Consider the following 17381-nt stretch of genomic DNA (forward strand, 5'->3'; position numbering starts at 1 on the left):
TGGTTTCCTTCGTTTCATAAGAAGCCAAGCCCACTGACGAAATGGAAGAGTGTTCCAGCTGTTACTGACTGATGGGAGGAAAACGCATTGAATTATAATAAACGCCATGGTAATTCTGAAGCTTGTTTTTTTTTTTAATTTTATTTAGTCGAAGTAAATATTAGTCCGGGACCAAAACCATGAAAGTTCTTAATTTCGATGGTAAAGATGTGTGGAATAAGCTTAAAAATTTAGGCTCCTCGAAATCCTCTGGCCCTGATGGGATACACCCATGTGTACTAAAAGAACTGGCAGAACCCTTAGCAGAGTTGTTCAACAAGTCACTTAGGGAAGGGAAGCTGCCCAGCATCTGGAAAGATGCAAATGTAACTCCACTTTTTAAAAAGGGTGAGAAGAGCAAAGCAAGTAACTATCGTCCGGTATCATTAACGTGTGTGATTTGCAAAATAATGGAATCCGTGATTAGGGACAATGTAGATCTAGTCAAATACTTAATGGAACAAAAGTTGCTGTCTGAGTATCAACACGGTTTTATATCCAGACGCTCATGTACCACTGCTGCTCTCGACTCTTGGACTAGGTATTTGGACAGTGGCATACCTGTTGATGCAGTGTACCTTGATTTCGCCAAAGCTAGGCACTTCGATAAAATTTTCAAACTCAAAATATCTTAATTTGACCCAGTCAGGGGGATGGGACTTGAAAAAACATAAAATTTGATACCTTATTTGTTTCTCTACGACTTACGGTTCCAGAGTTATTTATATTTTTCTGTTGACATTTTTTGTCAATTTTACAGAGAGAATCTGTGATCTCACTGCTGCCTCAAAACCAGCATCTCGCGGCTATCGGGAAATTTTGAGTTTTGCAGTCAACATGGCCCACTTATTGTTTTCAGTAATTTTGTTTCAATTAAAAAATAAATGGCAAGTGTTAGGTATCATTTTGAAGGTCAGAAAATAAGCTTTATTTTCATATAAATCATTTTCATGTATGAAAAGTATGGACAAAATTAAGGATAAATGAAAATGGAAAAAAAATATGAGGTTTTTGTAAAAAAAAGTGGGGTTGATGGCGGAAAAAATAAAATAATGAGCGAGTGTATCAATTTTGATGAAATTTGGCAGAGATGTTCTTCAATTGATTGTCTATCGATGTATGAAGTATAATTAAAATGTATCCATAATTTAAAAAGTTCTTATAAGTCAAAATTTGATAAATTTTTATTTCAATAGCTTTCTGAGAAATACAATCAGGAATTAAGAATAAAATATACCGTTAGAAAACTTGTTTTGTGCCCTTTAAAATGATACCAACATTAGTCACATAGGTTCACAAATAACGCCATGGTGACCAAAACATTAAAGGGCCAAAAATAAAGTTCCAAAAAAACGAGTTTCACCTTACAGTGAGCCTATCGGCGGCCACTGAACTGGAGTTATCAAAGTGCCTACCAAAGCATTTGACAGTGTTCCACATCAACGTCTTATTAAGAAACTTGGATCATATGGCATCAGTTCATGTTTGCTAGCTTGGATCTCAGATTTCCTGATTGGGAGAAGACAGCGTGTTAGGGTGAACGGCAGTTTTTCGGACTGGGCACCAGTATCGAGTGGTGTTCCGCAGGGAAGCTGCCTTGGTCCAGTTTTGTTTGTAATATTTATTAACGATCTTCCAGACGTTGTGGACTCTCTGTGCCAAATGTATGCAGATGACACTAAGGTGTTCTCTAGAGTAGACAAGGAAGAGTTCATAACTCAGTTCCAAAGTGATCTTGACAGCTTGGTACAGTGGGCTGATAAATGGCAGCTTAGGTTTAATGCAGACAAGTGCCATGTCTTGCACTTGGGATATAGAAACCCGCACCATCAGTACACAATGAGAAATCATGACTCTAGCGAGACTGTCATACTTCAGCCTACTGAAGAGGAAAAAGATTTAGGTGTGTTAGTAGATCAGGAACTGAAGTTCTCTAAGCACATAGAAACCCAAGTAAATAAAGCAAACAGAATCGTTGGTCTCATTAGGAGGTCGTTCACTCATCTTGATAGAGATAACATGAGACAATTGTTCACTGCACTTGTACGTCCCCACTTGGAATTTGGCAATGTAGCATGGGCACCACGACTACAGAAAAACAAAGACCTCATAGAAAGTGTTCTAAGACGCGCAACTCGGGTCATTCCGGGATTCAAAGATCTAGAATACACAGAAAGACTGAAAAAGATAAGAATACCTAGCATGCAGTATAGGAGAGACAGAGGAGACCTAATTGAAGCGTACAAATACACACATAATTTATACTCTGTTAGCACAAGCCCTCTAAATCTTGATTCCACCAGCACCACCAGAGGACACAGATTCAAACTCTCCAAAGAAAGGTGTTCTCTAAATCTTAGGCAGAACTTTTTCTCAGTTAGGGTAGTCGACAAATGGAACCGCCTGCCTGCAACAGTTGTCGACGCCCCTTCATTGCAGACATTCAAGTGCCGTCTTGATGCTCATTGTGAAACAGAAAAATACTGTTTGTAAAGTTAAATTCAGACACCTCCTTCCACTATGTGGCATGCCCAGTTTTGAGAGACTTGAATTATATACGTTCACGAATGCACAAGAGCAGATAAAAGGCTGTAAAAGCCTACATAAATCTGGACTCATATCATATCATATCAAAGTTGAAAGAGATCTTATATTTGAAATAGTGGCTGCTTACTTACCACAATTCGAAATTCCGAAAATTTGTCTTGGAACTTTTAATTTAATTTGAAAATTATCATTCATCTGCCTCTGCTTCTGTTGAGCTGCACTGACTGTCTGTGTATCCCACCCACATCGCCCTTAGTCCCTGTAGTAGAGGGATCCAGCTCCACACTTTTAGCTGGATGTATCTCTAATAATGCAATATGAAAGGGAAAAGGCTATTCGGACCCGAGTCTGAATTGCTTCCTGTGGCAATTCGGACCCGAGTCTGAATTGCTTCCCGTGGCAATTCGGACCCAGAGTCAGAGTCTGAATTGCCTCCCATGGCAATTCTGACCCCGAGTCTGAATTGCTTCCCGTGACAATTGGGACTTGAGTCTAAACTAGAAATAGAACTCCGTGACTAACCAGGGTCGAGTCTGAATAGTCTCTGATTGCTCTTCGATTCGGAATACTGCAATGCAATGCGCCCGAATGATGAACTTATCATAATAGTATCATAAGTGAAACTCTCAGTTGCTATTCCGTTTGCAGTTATAGAAACCGTATTGGTCTTCCTAAACACACACACACACACACACACTCGTGAGTATCTCTAAGTAATTAAAAACAGAATAATCACACACACACACACACACACACACACACCCCAACAACCATTTCCACAACCCAAGAGCCGGCGGCTTTTTCTCTTTAATCTCGTATCACCATGTTCTCCCCTGCGTCCAGCGCCTCTGTCGTTTGTGGGTTACCCCCCAATCCCATTACCAGTTGATCATTTTCTCTTTGTATTCAACCAGTACTTATTTTATTAATAGGCACCTAGTCCAGTATATTATCTAATAATATTAATATTAGACGTATATTAGTACTCTGCCCCTACCCCAGGGGCGGGGCTCTTTTGCATGGTTTGCTGCCAAGAATCGCCTCTATTATAATTTTTAGAAATAAAACAGCATATTTTTTAAATTAAAAAAGAATTAAGATAATGCCTTTTGTCGAAGACCGACCCATACTGCTTTTTAAATGAAATGCTCAATGCCCAAAGTCATATTTTTCTCCTATAATGTAAATATGTCATGAATGTATCTTTTGCAACACGCTCATGGCAAATCAAATAAATCTACCAATCATTACACAAAGACACTCTTTTATCTATGCGAGGGCAAATTGATTGTTAACGTTGTCAATAGCGACTACAATTGTAATCTTCCAAAGACCACGAATATTTAGATCTATGTTTTAAGTTGTTTTTTTTGGGTTTTTTTTTGTTTTTTTTTAAAGGCGCTTGCAACACATTTGTCATATCAGCGCCAGTAAAAAGGGAGAAATTGGATAGTAAAAAGTTCTAGAATTACAATTAAAAAGTACCCAAGAAAAAGCAAGACAAAGGGGAATAATAGATCACCGCTTTTGAAGGTATAGTCATCTTCGGGAGTTCTAAAACGTGACTTGCTCGCTCACTCGCCCTCCTACCGACTGACAACTGAGAATGAGCAGCTTCCCCCCACCCTACTACGCTTCACATTCGACCCAGCTTCCACTTCCGACATTTCCAATGGTTGCGCAGGTGCATTGTGGCAGGAGTCCGAATTGCCACGGGAAGCAATTCAGACTCAGGTCCGAATTGCCACTTCGATATGAAAGTCAAAAATTCTATCTTCCAATGAAAGCATTGTTCAACATATAAAAAACTAAAACAGCTTTTTCCCATTTATTCTGACTCATTCCATTTCCATCCTCATCCAAGACTACTATTCTTCGTCACAGTAATGTAGTTTGCCAGAAGTAGAGTAGTGAGTATCCTGGAGTGGATGGGTGCATACAGATCAATTATCAATAGAAAAAATTCCATCTTTTACAGTTAGTCTTACTTGTATCGGGATCAGGTAACTTATTCTCTATCTGATATTTTGGAGTGCATTCATTCTTATTCATTTGTCTACAATTCGTTGGGTCTTTAATTTTTCATTCATAAAAGGGAAAGGTGAAAATGAAAATCTTAAGGTCCTTGATCTTGCTTGATTAAAGATGAAATTCTGAATTATTCATTGTTCACAAATCAGATTAAAAAAATTGTTAATTGTTTTTGCATTCAATTTAGTCTTATTATTTTGTTCAGTTTTTATCCATTTTTACTAAGGAAATCATTGCAGAGACGCAACAGACTTAGCTACTGCCATTGTCAGTTTGCCGAGAATCTTGACAATTGTAATTTAATGGATATTAATAGGGCAATACGACAATTATGGCGAGTTTGTGGCTGTGAAAAATTACCTGAAAACCTGACCAGAAATTCAAAATGTGGTATATTGGCAAAGATGATACATAGCGCACAGAAGCTGTCCAACTAATGTATGAACATAAAATATTTTGTTCAGTGTGTCTTGCTATATGTAATTTATTATTTTTATTATTATCATTAATTATTATTATTGTTATTATTATTATTATTATTATTATTATTATTATTATTATTATTATTATTATTATTATTATTATTTATTTTTTTTTTTTTTTTTAATTTTATTGTATTATTATTATATTTATTATTATTATTATTATTATTATTATTATTATTATTATTATTATTATTATTATTATTATTATTATTATTATTATTATACATGCTCTAATTGCCCATCTGGGTTAGAGATTGATTAAGTGGTTAACAATTGACGAATAAGGAATACCATCAGCTTTTTGCTTTAAATAACACCTCGTTTGAATTCTGATAAGGAATTTGCTTTGTTCATATTAAATATTGAAACGCATCACGTGGCGATGTGTATTACAAAATCCTGTCAATTAAAATATTTTAAAATCTAAAATTTTATTTAATCTTGCTGGCTATGCCCACAACCACCTTTTAAAATATTTATATAACTATTTCAAAAGAGCTATTAGAATTTTTCAATGTCCTGTAAAATATCCTTTAAGCATTCCTTGTTTTTGGTCACTATTTTATGTCCATGATATTAGTATAAGATAATTGTACTAGGTTTGTTTTTTTTTTTTATTATAATTAGTGTTTTATTTTTATGCCCTGTACACATCAAGACTATCAAAAGTCATATTATCAAGGTTATGCGCCTTTAAAAAAATAGAGGCAATTAATGCCAAAAATATCTCTTTAATCTTTAATTATGAATCTCAGACTTTGTGGGTATTTGAAATAATGTGTAATCGTGATTGATGACTGTGTTCTGAAATTCCTACTACTACTCAGTTTTTTTTATCAAAAACCCAGTATCCTATCTTATTTTAAAAACATTTTTTTTACAAAGCCTGTGTAAGTCTCTCATTGAAACAAGAGACTATTTCCCGTGGTATTTTTATCTTGTTTTGTTTTTCAGTCAACCAACTGCATGGTTACAGTGACCATTGAACTTGGTCATCAAGCTTATTTATTGAAAGAACGGTCTCTAGAAGGCTTCACTCATGACTGGACTGTATTTGTAAGGGGATTTGAGGGAAGTAAGATCGAACACTTTGTTGAAAAAGTTGTTTTCAAACTTCACAATACATTTAAGACGCCAACAAGAGGTAAAGTTTTTAAAAATTTTAATTTCCTTTTCTTTAATATATCGTGAGACGTTGAGAACTTAATAGTATTGTTTCAAGTCCCATTCTGTATGGGAAAAAAAAAACGTTTCTTGCTAATACTAAAAATGGATACCAAGTGAGATTCACAATCATGTATATATTTGTTAAGTTTTAAATGAAGCCAGTACAACTTATTTGCCCAAGGTAAAAAAAAGACCCAATTAAAATCCTTGATACTGTCCTCACTAAAAATTACAAAACTCCTTAGCTTTATAACAGTAACAATTGTACAACAGTACAGCTAATACTAGCATAATCCCCAAATGTGCAGTCTACGGTATGAGCCTCTATGGCTGTGTCTTTATTTAATTTAAATTTCAACATTGTTATAATTGTTAATTGCCAAGCAGCAATTGTCTTTTCATTTACGTTTACTCTTTACCTTGCAATATCAGTTGAATTTTGTTTAAATTGGTACCAGACATGAGGAAGAAATGACATATTCTATTCTTTTTATATTGTCTAATTCGGGACTTTTTAAACGTCCAAGAGTCTCAGAATGGCAAGAAGAAGTCCAACATTTGCATTTCTGTTTAGTAGACAGTTTGCATGAGTTTTAACCTACACTCAAAATGAAATATCTTTTTATTTTACCTAGGTACTCTGTTTTTATTAATGGTATTACAAGTTGTCTCTTTGAATAAGTTGTGTATGTATGCTTTGTTTTTGTCAACTGATTACTGTTTCCTTTCCCCCTTCACATTTCTTCTACAGTGATATCAGAACCGCCTTACAAAGTGACAGAGTGTGGCTATGCAGGTTTCCATCTACCAATTGAAATTCATTTCAAAAACAAGCAGACCCCTCGGAAAATCCCCTTTACCTATGACCTCTTTCTTAATGCTCCAGACACCCCTCCCATCAATAATATCCGATATGAGAAACTCAAGTTTCAGAACCCCACTCCTGAGTTCAAGGCTAAATTGATAAGAGCTGGAGGTGTAAGTATGGAAAATATGCTTACAATTCTTCCCTTTCTTCTTTACCAGACAGTATTACAACTTAGTCAAATAGGATTAAGCATTACAGTTTGGGCTTGTTTTTTCTTCTTTTATTTATTCATTTTTTTCTTTATCTATCAAACATGTTGTTTTATATTTTACTTTTCTTTTTTTCCTTTTCTTCCTTCCTTTCTTTCTTTCACTCCTTTTATTACTATTATTATGTATATATTTTTTTTAAATAGGACAGCGCAGTAAAAGCAAGCGTTGTAAAACCCTCCAAACAAATTTAGCTAAGTCAAAATCAACACTGAAAGTTTGGCCATGTCCTTATGAAAGGTCAAATCATGGTGGTCTGTAATATTTATGTTTGGAAATTATATAGCGAAGTAGTATCTCCTCTTATGATCCTACCCATATTTCTGTGATGCTGCTGAAGATTAAATCCTTTTACTGCTGGGTTTGGTTTTTTTTCTTTTTAATTAAGATTTTGTGCCTGAAACTTGTGTTGTATATAGTTTGTTTTTATTCTCACAGCAGTAATACATTTCAACAATTCAATCACTTTTCACATTGTTTTCAAATGATTAAGAAAGCACTCTGACGACTCTTTACTCCCTTCTTGAGGTGTTATTGGTTTTAAGCAACAACCATGGTTCAGCATTACAGCAAAGAAAAATTCTGAAAGAATGCTCAATATAAGCTATTATGTTCTTATTTATTTTATTTTGTTAGAATGTGTGTAAATTCTGGAGAGAAAAAAAGACCCCAAACTTATTCCTGTTTTCTTTACCGGTGAGTTACTTTAATATATTTATGAAAGTACATTTGTGAAGGAAAAAATGACTATAGACTAAATAAAATAATTTTTTTTTTTCTTTCTAAATTTGTATTTAACTATAGACTGAACAAGGATCTGATGGTGGAACTGTTCAGCGCCCTGTCCCTGAGTTGTTACGGTCTCCAACTAAAAATATTGAAAAGAAGGCCAAGTCTGGTGGTTCCAGCAAAGAGAAACACAAAAAGGTGGCCCTTCTTTTTTTTTTCTTTTTTTTTATTAATTTGTATTTTCTCATTTCTTTCATCATTCATTCATTCTTCTCTACCCTACACACACACAAACAATGTTCAATCCTTTAGTATTGCGCTACAACAATTTCATAAAGTGTGTCTGATTTGTATATTTTTAAAAGGTTTACTGTGCTTGTTAAACTTTCCTGTTTTTTGATCACCCTTATTTGTTCAGTTTCAAGAAACTGTCTATTCCTTCTTTTTGTACTTTATACTTTTTGTACCCTCTTATATTTAATTGTCAAAAAAATCTCGAGACAATTATTGTGGGGAAAAAGAATCTAAACAGATGGCTGGAATTGAAAGTCAAAATGAATGATTTCACCACAATACTGCAATCAGAAGACATTGTTTTGCGCCAGCTGTGATACAACTACAAGAGCATTACTTTCTGAAAGAAGATCGTTAATTCTGGTGTTGTGTTGTAGAGATACTTCAATTTATTGGCATGATGCATAAAGTAGTTTTTAGGATAAGCAAATTACAATTTCAGACCAACCTGCCTTGATGGATTATTTTGTAACTACACAGAGGGGAGCTGCAAGGTCTGGGCCGGACGTCCCGCTTGCTGAAAGGAAATTGATGTGCATTTCGAACCCAACACCTCTCATTTCCAGGTGCATTGATTGCCGCGTAATCCTGTCTGACAGAGATTATTGCATATGGCCTCTCATGCATTATTGTGTCCATAACAGCACCTTCCCGTGGTGTTCCCCGTTTCTACTGAGATTGTTATGGGCGCGACCGAGTCCCCGGCGGTATAACCGGGCTGGGGAGTAGGTGGGACCCCTTCCTCTTAAGGTGCAGGAGACAGAACCCACCGATGAGTGGTACACGCTCTGCTCCTCACCCACCCACCTCACACTCATTCTGTAGTGTGGTGTCCTCTGTATGTCCTAACTTTTCTTAATCTACCCCTATAGCTCATACTTGTTTCCTAGTGCTGTAACTTTAACACTTCTATACTCCCTCTTTGGTCGGCCTGTGGCCCATGTCTTCTGCATGACTATCTGTGATTGATTGTAATCATGTATCCTTCTTTAAAAAAATTGAGATTTTTAGGGAAAGGGCTGGTATCCCTTTGTTTAAGGCCCACAGAATCTTTCATCGACACAAATGACCCAGGACGTGACGATCCTCTGTTTATGAAATATGGCCCTCTAAGCAGAAAGAATAACTGAAATTGATAACTGCAAGCCAGGAAACAGTAGGTGGCGGGGAATGGGCGACCGTCAATCATGAAAGAGACTGTGGGAAAGACAAAATGAAGGCTACTTGACTAAACCCTAAAAAAAAATTAATTATATGGGGAACATGCATCTGCAGCTCAACTCCTGATGTTATGCAGCTGACAAGGAATACAGGTTAGGGTGGGAAGACAGACCAGAGACTCCCCAGCATGCCATGACAAACAAAAGGAAAGCATACGAGCTCGGACGTCGCCTCGGAAAAGGTCCGCGCCAGACAGTGAGTACCCAGGCTGATCTGCGCGAAAAGTCAGCTACTGGGACAAATAAATTCCACAAACATTTGAATATTTTACAAATTAACATTTGTGGAATCAGGAATAAAAAGACAGAGCTAAAGAAATTATTAAATGAAAAGGAAGTTCACATTGCTTTACTTCAGGAAACCCTGTATAAAAATAGCGATCCATATATTGCTGGTTATACATACTATACCTGCAAATGTGACGACTGCCGTGGTGTTATTACTTATATAAGAAATGACATCACGGGAGATGTTACTTCTAAACCATCACAGAACTCAACCGATGTACAGAAAGTCACCTTATGGCACCTAAATAAGAAATTTACCATTTACAACATTTACAACCCTCCACGGTGTACTATAAACCTAACAGATCTAAACAGTTCCCAATACAACAACACAATAATTGCTGGTGACTTCAATGGCCACTCTCCACTATGGGGATACAAAAATTTAAACAACACAGGAAAAGAACTAGAAAAGCTTTGCAATACAACCAACCTCACCATTTTACAAAATGCAGACTCAGTCCCCACCCTTCTTCACAGAGCTCATATGTCCCTGAGTCATCCCGATCTAACCATCATCTCCTCTGACCTTCTGAATTCTTGTCACATTAAAGTCCTGGATGAAATAGGCAGTGACCATAAACCAATTTTAACACAGATAACAGTTCAAACACAGAAGAAAACATTTGAGCAGAAATCCAAATGGAATTTCAAGAAAGCAAACTGGGATGTTTTCACAGCAACATTAGATGACCAGCTTCCAAAAATTACAGATACATCAAGTGTAGAACATTTAAACGAAGCCCTCACCAAAGCCATTCTTGCAGCTGCAAAAGCAGGAATTCCAAGAGGTAGTCGACAGAATTACAAACCCTTCTGGAGCAAAGAAATTGAAAAAGCAGTAAATGCAAGAAAGGAAACAAGGAAAAACTTAGAGGAAAACAAAACCATTAAAAACAAGATTGAGTACAATAAAGCATCGGCAATTGTCAAAAGAACTATTAACAACGCTAAAAGAAAGAAATGGGCAGACACATGCGCTAATATTGACCTCAATCAAAATGGGAAAAAAGCATGGGCTTTACTTAATAATCTTAACAATGAAACCCCGAAAACCAACCCAAAGCCCATGAAAACTACAGAAGGAACAATCGTAGATGACCAAAAAAAAGCCATGATCTTCAACAAACATTTTGCTTCAGTAAACAAGGCATCAAAAAGAAGTGAAAAGGACAAAAAATTAATTAAAGATCTTAAACATCAAGAAAAGGCCCCAAAAGCTATCTCATACCTGTTCAAAGAGGGCTTTACGATGTCAGAACTTCACAGAGCTATGAAAAAACTCAAGTTAAGGAAATCCCCAGGACCAGATAAGATACACAATGAAATGCTCTTGCATCTTAGCGTGAGAGGTAAACAGATGCTTCTCAAACTTATAAATCTAACATGGGAGACAGGAATAGTACCAAGGGGATGGAAAAATGCTATTATAATTCCAATCTTAAAGAAAGATAAACCACCCGACGAAACGAAAAGTTACCGACCAATATCTCTCACCTCATGTGTTGGAAAGATCGCTGAGAGAATGGTAAATAACCGATTATACTGGTGGCTGGAGACATGTGGCCTATTAAATAAATATCAGGCAGGCTTTAGGATAGGGCAAAGAACAGAAGATCAATTGTTTAGATTAAGTCAAAAAATAATTGATGGCTTTCAAGATGGAAAACATACAGTCGCGGTTTTTGTTGATCTCCAACAAGCCTATGACAAAGTATGGAGGAAAGGGTTGTTATCAAAAATGATGGACTACGGAATTGATGGAAATCTCTACTTCTGGATTAAACAATTTCTCAGTAACAGAACAATCCAAACAAAAATTAATAACGGACTGTCAAACAGAGAAGTATTAGAGGAAGGTCTCCCACAAGGATCCTGCCTCAGCTGTACTCTCTTTCTTATTTTTATAAATGATCTACCAGAAGTATTACAGACAGAAAAGGCCCTATATGCTGACGATTTAGTTATGTGGTATACTACGAAGCACCTACCAATAGCCTCCAATAGAATAAATGAAGATTTAGAAAGTTTAAACACCTTCTGTGATAAATGGAAATTAAAAGTTAATTGCAATAAAACAGTCTACTCTATATTTACTAAGAGTCATCCTGTTTCCAAGAAAGAAATAACACTCTCCATCCAAGGCCATCGACTCGCGAAAGAAGAAAACCCCACATATTTGGGCATACAGTTAGACAGACAACTATCTCTGAACAAACACACTCAGAATGTAAAAACCAAAGCCACAAAGAGACTCCAGTTACTAAAACGACTAGCCAGTACTAATTGGGGAGCAGACAAAAACTCGCTTCGACAACTCTATTTAGGCTATGTGCGTTCCGTCATGGACTACAATTTAGCCCTCCAAAATGTAGGTAGTAAAAACACACACAAAACCTTGGACAGAGTACAAAACCAAGCCCTTCGCTTCATCTCCGGTGCCCTGAGATCGACACCCACAGCAGCATGTGAAATACATACTAATGTGGAACCACTTGGACTTCGCAGAGAATCAGCAGTGCTTGAAATGGTTGAAAGATACAAACGAAAAGAGGAAAACCATCCAAACAGAATTCTGGCAGAGAAATGGAAACCAAGAACAAGATTAAAACAAAAATCCCTGCTACACATTGCTAACAACTTGAATGAAAGACACAGACTCCCAGAAAACAGAGAAAAATCTATTTTAATCAGTCAAAAACCTCCATACGCCGAACTAAAACTTCCAAAAATAAAGACTAACCTCATAGAAGAAACAACAAGAAATAAAAACAAATCAGATATACAAACATTAGCAATGAAGACAATACAAGAATACCCAGACAACTGGATACATGTTTACACAGATGGATCTGCCCACAAAGGAACTAAAAATGCTGGATATGGGTTTGTAGTAGAATACCCAGATAAAACCTGTGATAAAATCCACAATTCTTGCGGAAGCTCCTGCTCAAACTACGAGGCAGAGGCAGTTGCAATAGAAGCCTCACTGCGACACCTCTCTTCTGTTTTCCAGCTAAAACCTTCAAAACTTCAAAACACTGTCATCTTCACAGACTCCAAATCGGTTCTCCAAGCTCTCGATTTAGATAAACTCTCCTCAACGTTCAATAGTTTAAGATCTCAACTAGATGAATTCCTTACAACACACAGAGTAGACTTATCTCTCCAGTGGATACCGGGACATTCAAATATACCAGGAAATGACAATGCAGACAGACTAGCCAGACTCGGATCAACACTTTTACAACCATCAATTCCAGTTTCCTTAGACACAGCGAAACAAATAATCAAAACAAATAAGAGAGAAGAATGGATGAACAGTTTGGCAATGAGCACCACGGGTAGATGTATGTTTTCCCATATGACCACTCCTGTAAAGACTGATTGCCTAAATAAGCTCAGAAGACACCAGCAAAGCATCATCTTTCAACTAAGAACACAACACATACCGCTCAACAACCATTTAAGCAAAATTACTAAAGACACATCCCCTTCCTGCCCCCTATGTCAACACCCCAATGAAACAGTAACACACCACTTGCTTGAATGTCAACCTCTTGAAGATCTGAGATGCACATTCCTCCCACCAAATCCAAGCATCAGTAACACACTTTATGGTCACCTGGAACAACTACAAAAGACATCTAACTTCTACATCATGGCACAAGACCGAAGGGCTAGAGCTCAGGTGGTCGCTGGTTCGGATAAGTAAGTAAGTAAGTAAGTAACTGCACAGGAAGTTCCAGGCCTTTTTGATTCCAGCATTTATAGCTGAAGATGGGTGGCTTATCATGGCTCAGGTTTTAATGCAATATATGACAGCATTTATTGGCTAGTCCTTTCCAATATTGTATTCAACCACAGAAATAATTTTTCTCAGTAAAAAAAGAGAAGAATTCGGCAACACAGAAGCATCAGATAGAATATTCATTGCTCATATTTGTTTTTCACTTGCATCTTCTGATAGATGATTAGGTATATTAAGATCTTCACATTATAAATTATCTTGATTAAAAATACTACCAGATATGTTATTCATTATAAAAGCTATAAAACTATGCACAATTGTAAATAATAAACAAGTGAATAAAAGCACATATCCACAGTCTTACCATTGTATTGCCACGGTTTCAACATGCCTAATGGTTTACACCGCGCTCCATTTTTTCCCCAAGCAGGCCAAATAGAAACAAATTTCTATTTCTTCTTTCCATTAAAAATTTCCTGTGCTAGCTCCCTTATAATTTTTTTATCACTACCAATATCCAGATAGTCATTCACGCCTGAGCCAAGCTGGGCTATGTGTTTAGAGTGCCTTACCCAAGGACATATGCTGGGGTTTTACAAACATCATCATCCATCAAGTCATTGACAATTATTAATATTACTTGACTGTTATAATTCTCGAACCCTTGCCATTCAGTCACCAATGCCTCATGTCTCTTTTTACCGAAAATTGATATCTCTATATTTTTTCAAAACTGCTATTTCTCTGTATATACTTTTTAAACTTGGCCATTTATATAGTGAATATCCACAAAAATTGCTCAAAGCACTTTACAAGGGATTCTAAGCCACCAGCAACACTGAACATGTACGACAAAACATGATGCCTGTTAAGCAATATTACAATTTTTATTACTGTCTGAAACAACACAGGCCAGGCCTTCATTTTACACCTGAGTATGGTGAGCTATTGTGAGTAGAGGGCCTTTTTCAAGGACTCAACTATGCACCACTTAGAGCTTGACTCAATCTCTGGACTTTCTGGTCCGAAGCTGAGTAAGTGACGTACCACTGGACTCATACTTACTTACTTACTTAGGACGCATGCCTATCCATGAAGGCAAAGATTAATTTGATAATGGTTTCTAGTGACAATATTACTTAAGTAAGGTTTTGTCTGTGGACATGTTCTTATCTTATAACTAAAGTATATTAATGAAAATTAAATTATTGGTATTTTTCCCCCTTTTTTTCTCACAAACAGGTTAAAAAAATCAAGAAGTCTCCAGTCCGTCCAGCATCACCTGATTCTCTGCCTTCCTTATCTCCAAATTCATCAGAAGATGAATCAGAAAAATCACCTCCCATTAAAGAGTTTATACCCGCATCTTCTCACTCTAAGAAAGAAACCTCATCCAAAAAAGAATCGCCTCCGATAGACAAATTTAAAGTAAAATCTGGGTCAGCTCACAAGCCAAAGCATTCTAGTTCAGAAAAGGAAATCAAAGACTTTAAAACTCACAAAGACAAAGAAAAGAGCACAACTTCATCTCATCACAGAGATGAGTTTAAGAAAGATAAAGAATCAAAATCACATAAGAGTAGTAAAGATTCTTATGATAAGAATAAAGAAAGAGAAGGTTCTCATTCATCCAGTAAAAGTTCTTCTTCTTCCCATGGAGAAAAATACTCATCTCATAAGGAAAAGTCCTCTTCTCACTCTGAAAAATCTTCGTCTCATGGGGAAAAGAAAAGTTCTTCGCATTCATCTACTAAAGAGAAACTTCCAAGCAAAAGCAAAGAGAGAGAGAAAGGAGATGATGAAAGCAATATTACCAAGAAACATAAGACATCCCATAAAAGTAAGGAAAGGGAGGATAAACCTATATCCAAGCATAAAACTAAAGAATCAAGCTCTTCACCAGTGGATAATTTTGGTGAAAAATCTAAAAAGCCAAAAGAAGATTCATCAAAGTCAAAGGACAAATCATCAAAATCTTCCCTCAAACGGCCATCTGAGAGTCCAGTTTTAGAGCATGAAAATGAAAAGAAAAAAATCAAAAGAAGTTCATCTGTTGGATCAGAGGATAGGAGAAGCTCAAAATCCAGCAGTGCAGAAAAGGAAAAAGTTAGCCTCTCAAGTATTGATAAAAAAGAAGCAAAGTTTAAAGAGTCTAAAAAGACATTTTCATCCGATGCAAAGCATAAACATTCAAAGAGTAAGAGCTCAGACTCTGATAAAATTAAAAGTAGTAGTCACCATACTGAAAACAAGGCAAAGTCTAGCAAGGACCACGCTAATGTAGAAAAGTCATCAAACGGCTCAGGTAAAAGCAAAGAAAGGGGAGCTAAACTTGTAAAAAGTGATTCACTCACAGAAGCTCAGCAACTGGCTTTGACAGCAGATTTTCAACCTCAGCTTCTCCTGTCTCCTGTTAGAAGTCAGTCAGATGAAGAGGATGATCCTCTGCCAACTGTTTCTCACCCGAATAAAATTAAAAAAAGTAATTCTAGTGTCGATTCATTGAGCAGCTTGAGCTCATCTGATGAGTCAGATAAATCTGAAAATGAAGAGGAGAAACCAAAGAATATTGTTTCAGATCTTGTTGATGGCGACAGTGATTCTGAAGAAGATTCCATTCCTGCTAAAACTGTGCCAAAAGAAATAAAACCACCCAGTTCCCATACAAGTAGCAGTAGCAGCAGTATAAGAAATAAACACACAATTCCATCGTCACATGAAAGAACAGAAAAATATTCGTCTAGTCTGAAACGCAATGATTCTACTTTGAGTAGAGAGAGTAGTAATAGCAATAACGAAGGGAAGAAAAAATCAGTTGTCTCAGATGCACGTGTCAGTGGCCAGGTTAGAAATATAAGCCAGAATGATCACGATGTGCTAGCCCCCAATGGTATTCCTATGGGTGAATTGTTTGCCATCAATGAGAAAATTGAACACGCCCAGGACAATGACGATGTGCATTTGCTGAATAGAGTGATTGATATCATAGAAGAAAGTGCAGAATACGACATGGATGATATTGCGTTTTCCTTTAACATTTGTAGTCTGAAAAAACACTTAGTGGTACAAATTCAAAATATTTTAAGGGACTGATTTTATTCATCACTGTCTAGTCTAATCTATATTTGTAGTTTATTTCTATCTGTTTTCCTAGAATGAGACAATATGGGTTTTGGCCGGCTCTGACCAGGGTCCATGGCTGTAAAGAACCTGGTTGAATTTGAGCGGTGTATATCTTATTGTTTTGCTTATAATGTTCGTATATTTTTCTTTAAATTATGCCTCATTGTGGTATTATGTTGGAGTAAACCAGAAGAAAGAAATAACTACTTTGAAGCTGAAATAGTCAGAAATGTGAAATGTTTGTATTTTTATCGTAATGGAATCATGTGTAATATCCTCACCAAAAAGTATTAAAAATTTTCATATTTCATATTTTTGACTTACTTTAAATTAAATTTCCACATCTTGTTTACTTCAACATAATTCTTCTTTGGCATAGGTTTTTCTCTCTTCATGAATGTCAGTTAGAAACCATCAAATCATTCAGTCTACTGGGAATTCATGCTATTATTTGCAAAAGACTTTGAGTCGCTTCACCCTGGGCATGAGTAATTTGCCACCTGGATCAACTTTATTTATTTCTTTGAGTTTGTATTTACAAGAACTGGTAAGCTTTCAATCTAACTGCCTTGTGTGTTATATTATCATAGTCCTTTTCCTAGGTGCTGGCATTATCTAAACATGTTTCAA

At 36.3% G+C, this 17381-nt stretch overlaps 1 protein-coding gene across 1 annotated transcript; it reads left to right on the forward strand.

The window, feature by feature from the left end:
* The first annotated feature begins 30 nt into the window (after window positions 1-30).
* LOC144964395 (uncharacterized) lies at window positions 31-16872 on the forward strand. Its single transcript, XM_078898583.1, has 5 exons — window positions 31-109; window positions 6057-6246; window positions 7021-7247; window positions 8151-8273; window positions 14871-16872. Exons 1-5 carry the CDS (start codon window positions 107-109, stop codon window positions 16719-16721), a joined length of 2394 nt encoding a protein of 797 aa, XP_078754709.1. The 5' UTR covers window positions 31-106; the 3' UTR covers window positions 16722-16872.
* Window positions 16873-17381: the final 509 nt, after the last annotated feature.

This window comes from Berghia stephanieae, chromosome 2 (assembly GCF_034508935.2).
Source record: "Berghia stephanieae isolate SIO BIC M18660-M18661 chromosome 2, UCSD_Bste_1.3, whole genome shotgun sequence".
Classification (NCBI taxonomy): Eukaryota; Metazoa; Mollusca; class Gastropoda; order Nudibranchia; family Aeolidiidae; genus Berghia; species Berghia stephanieae.

Coding starts and splice junctions, on each gene's coding strand:
- LOC144964395 (XM_078898583.1), top strand. Junction 6,247..7,020: donor ATTTAAGACGCCAACAAGAG/GTAAAGTTTTTA, acceptor TTTCTTCTACAG/TGATATCAGAACCGCCTTAC. Junction 7,248..8,150: donor AATTGATAAGAGCTGGAGGT/GTAAGTATGGAA, acceptor ATTTAACTATAG/ACTGAACAAGGATCTGATGG.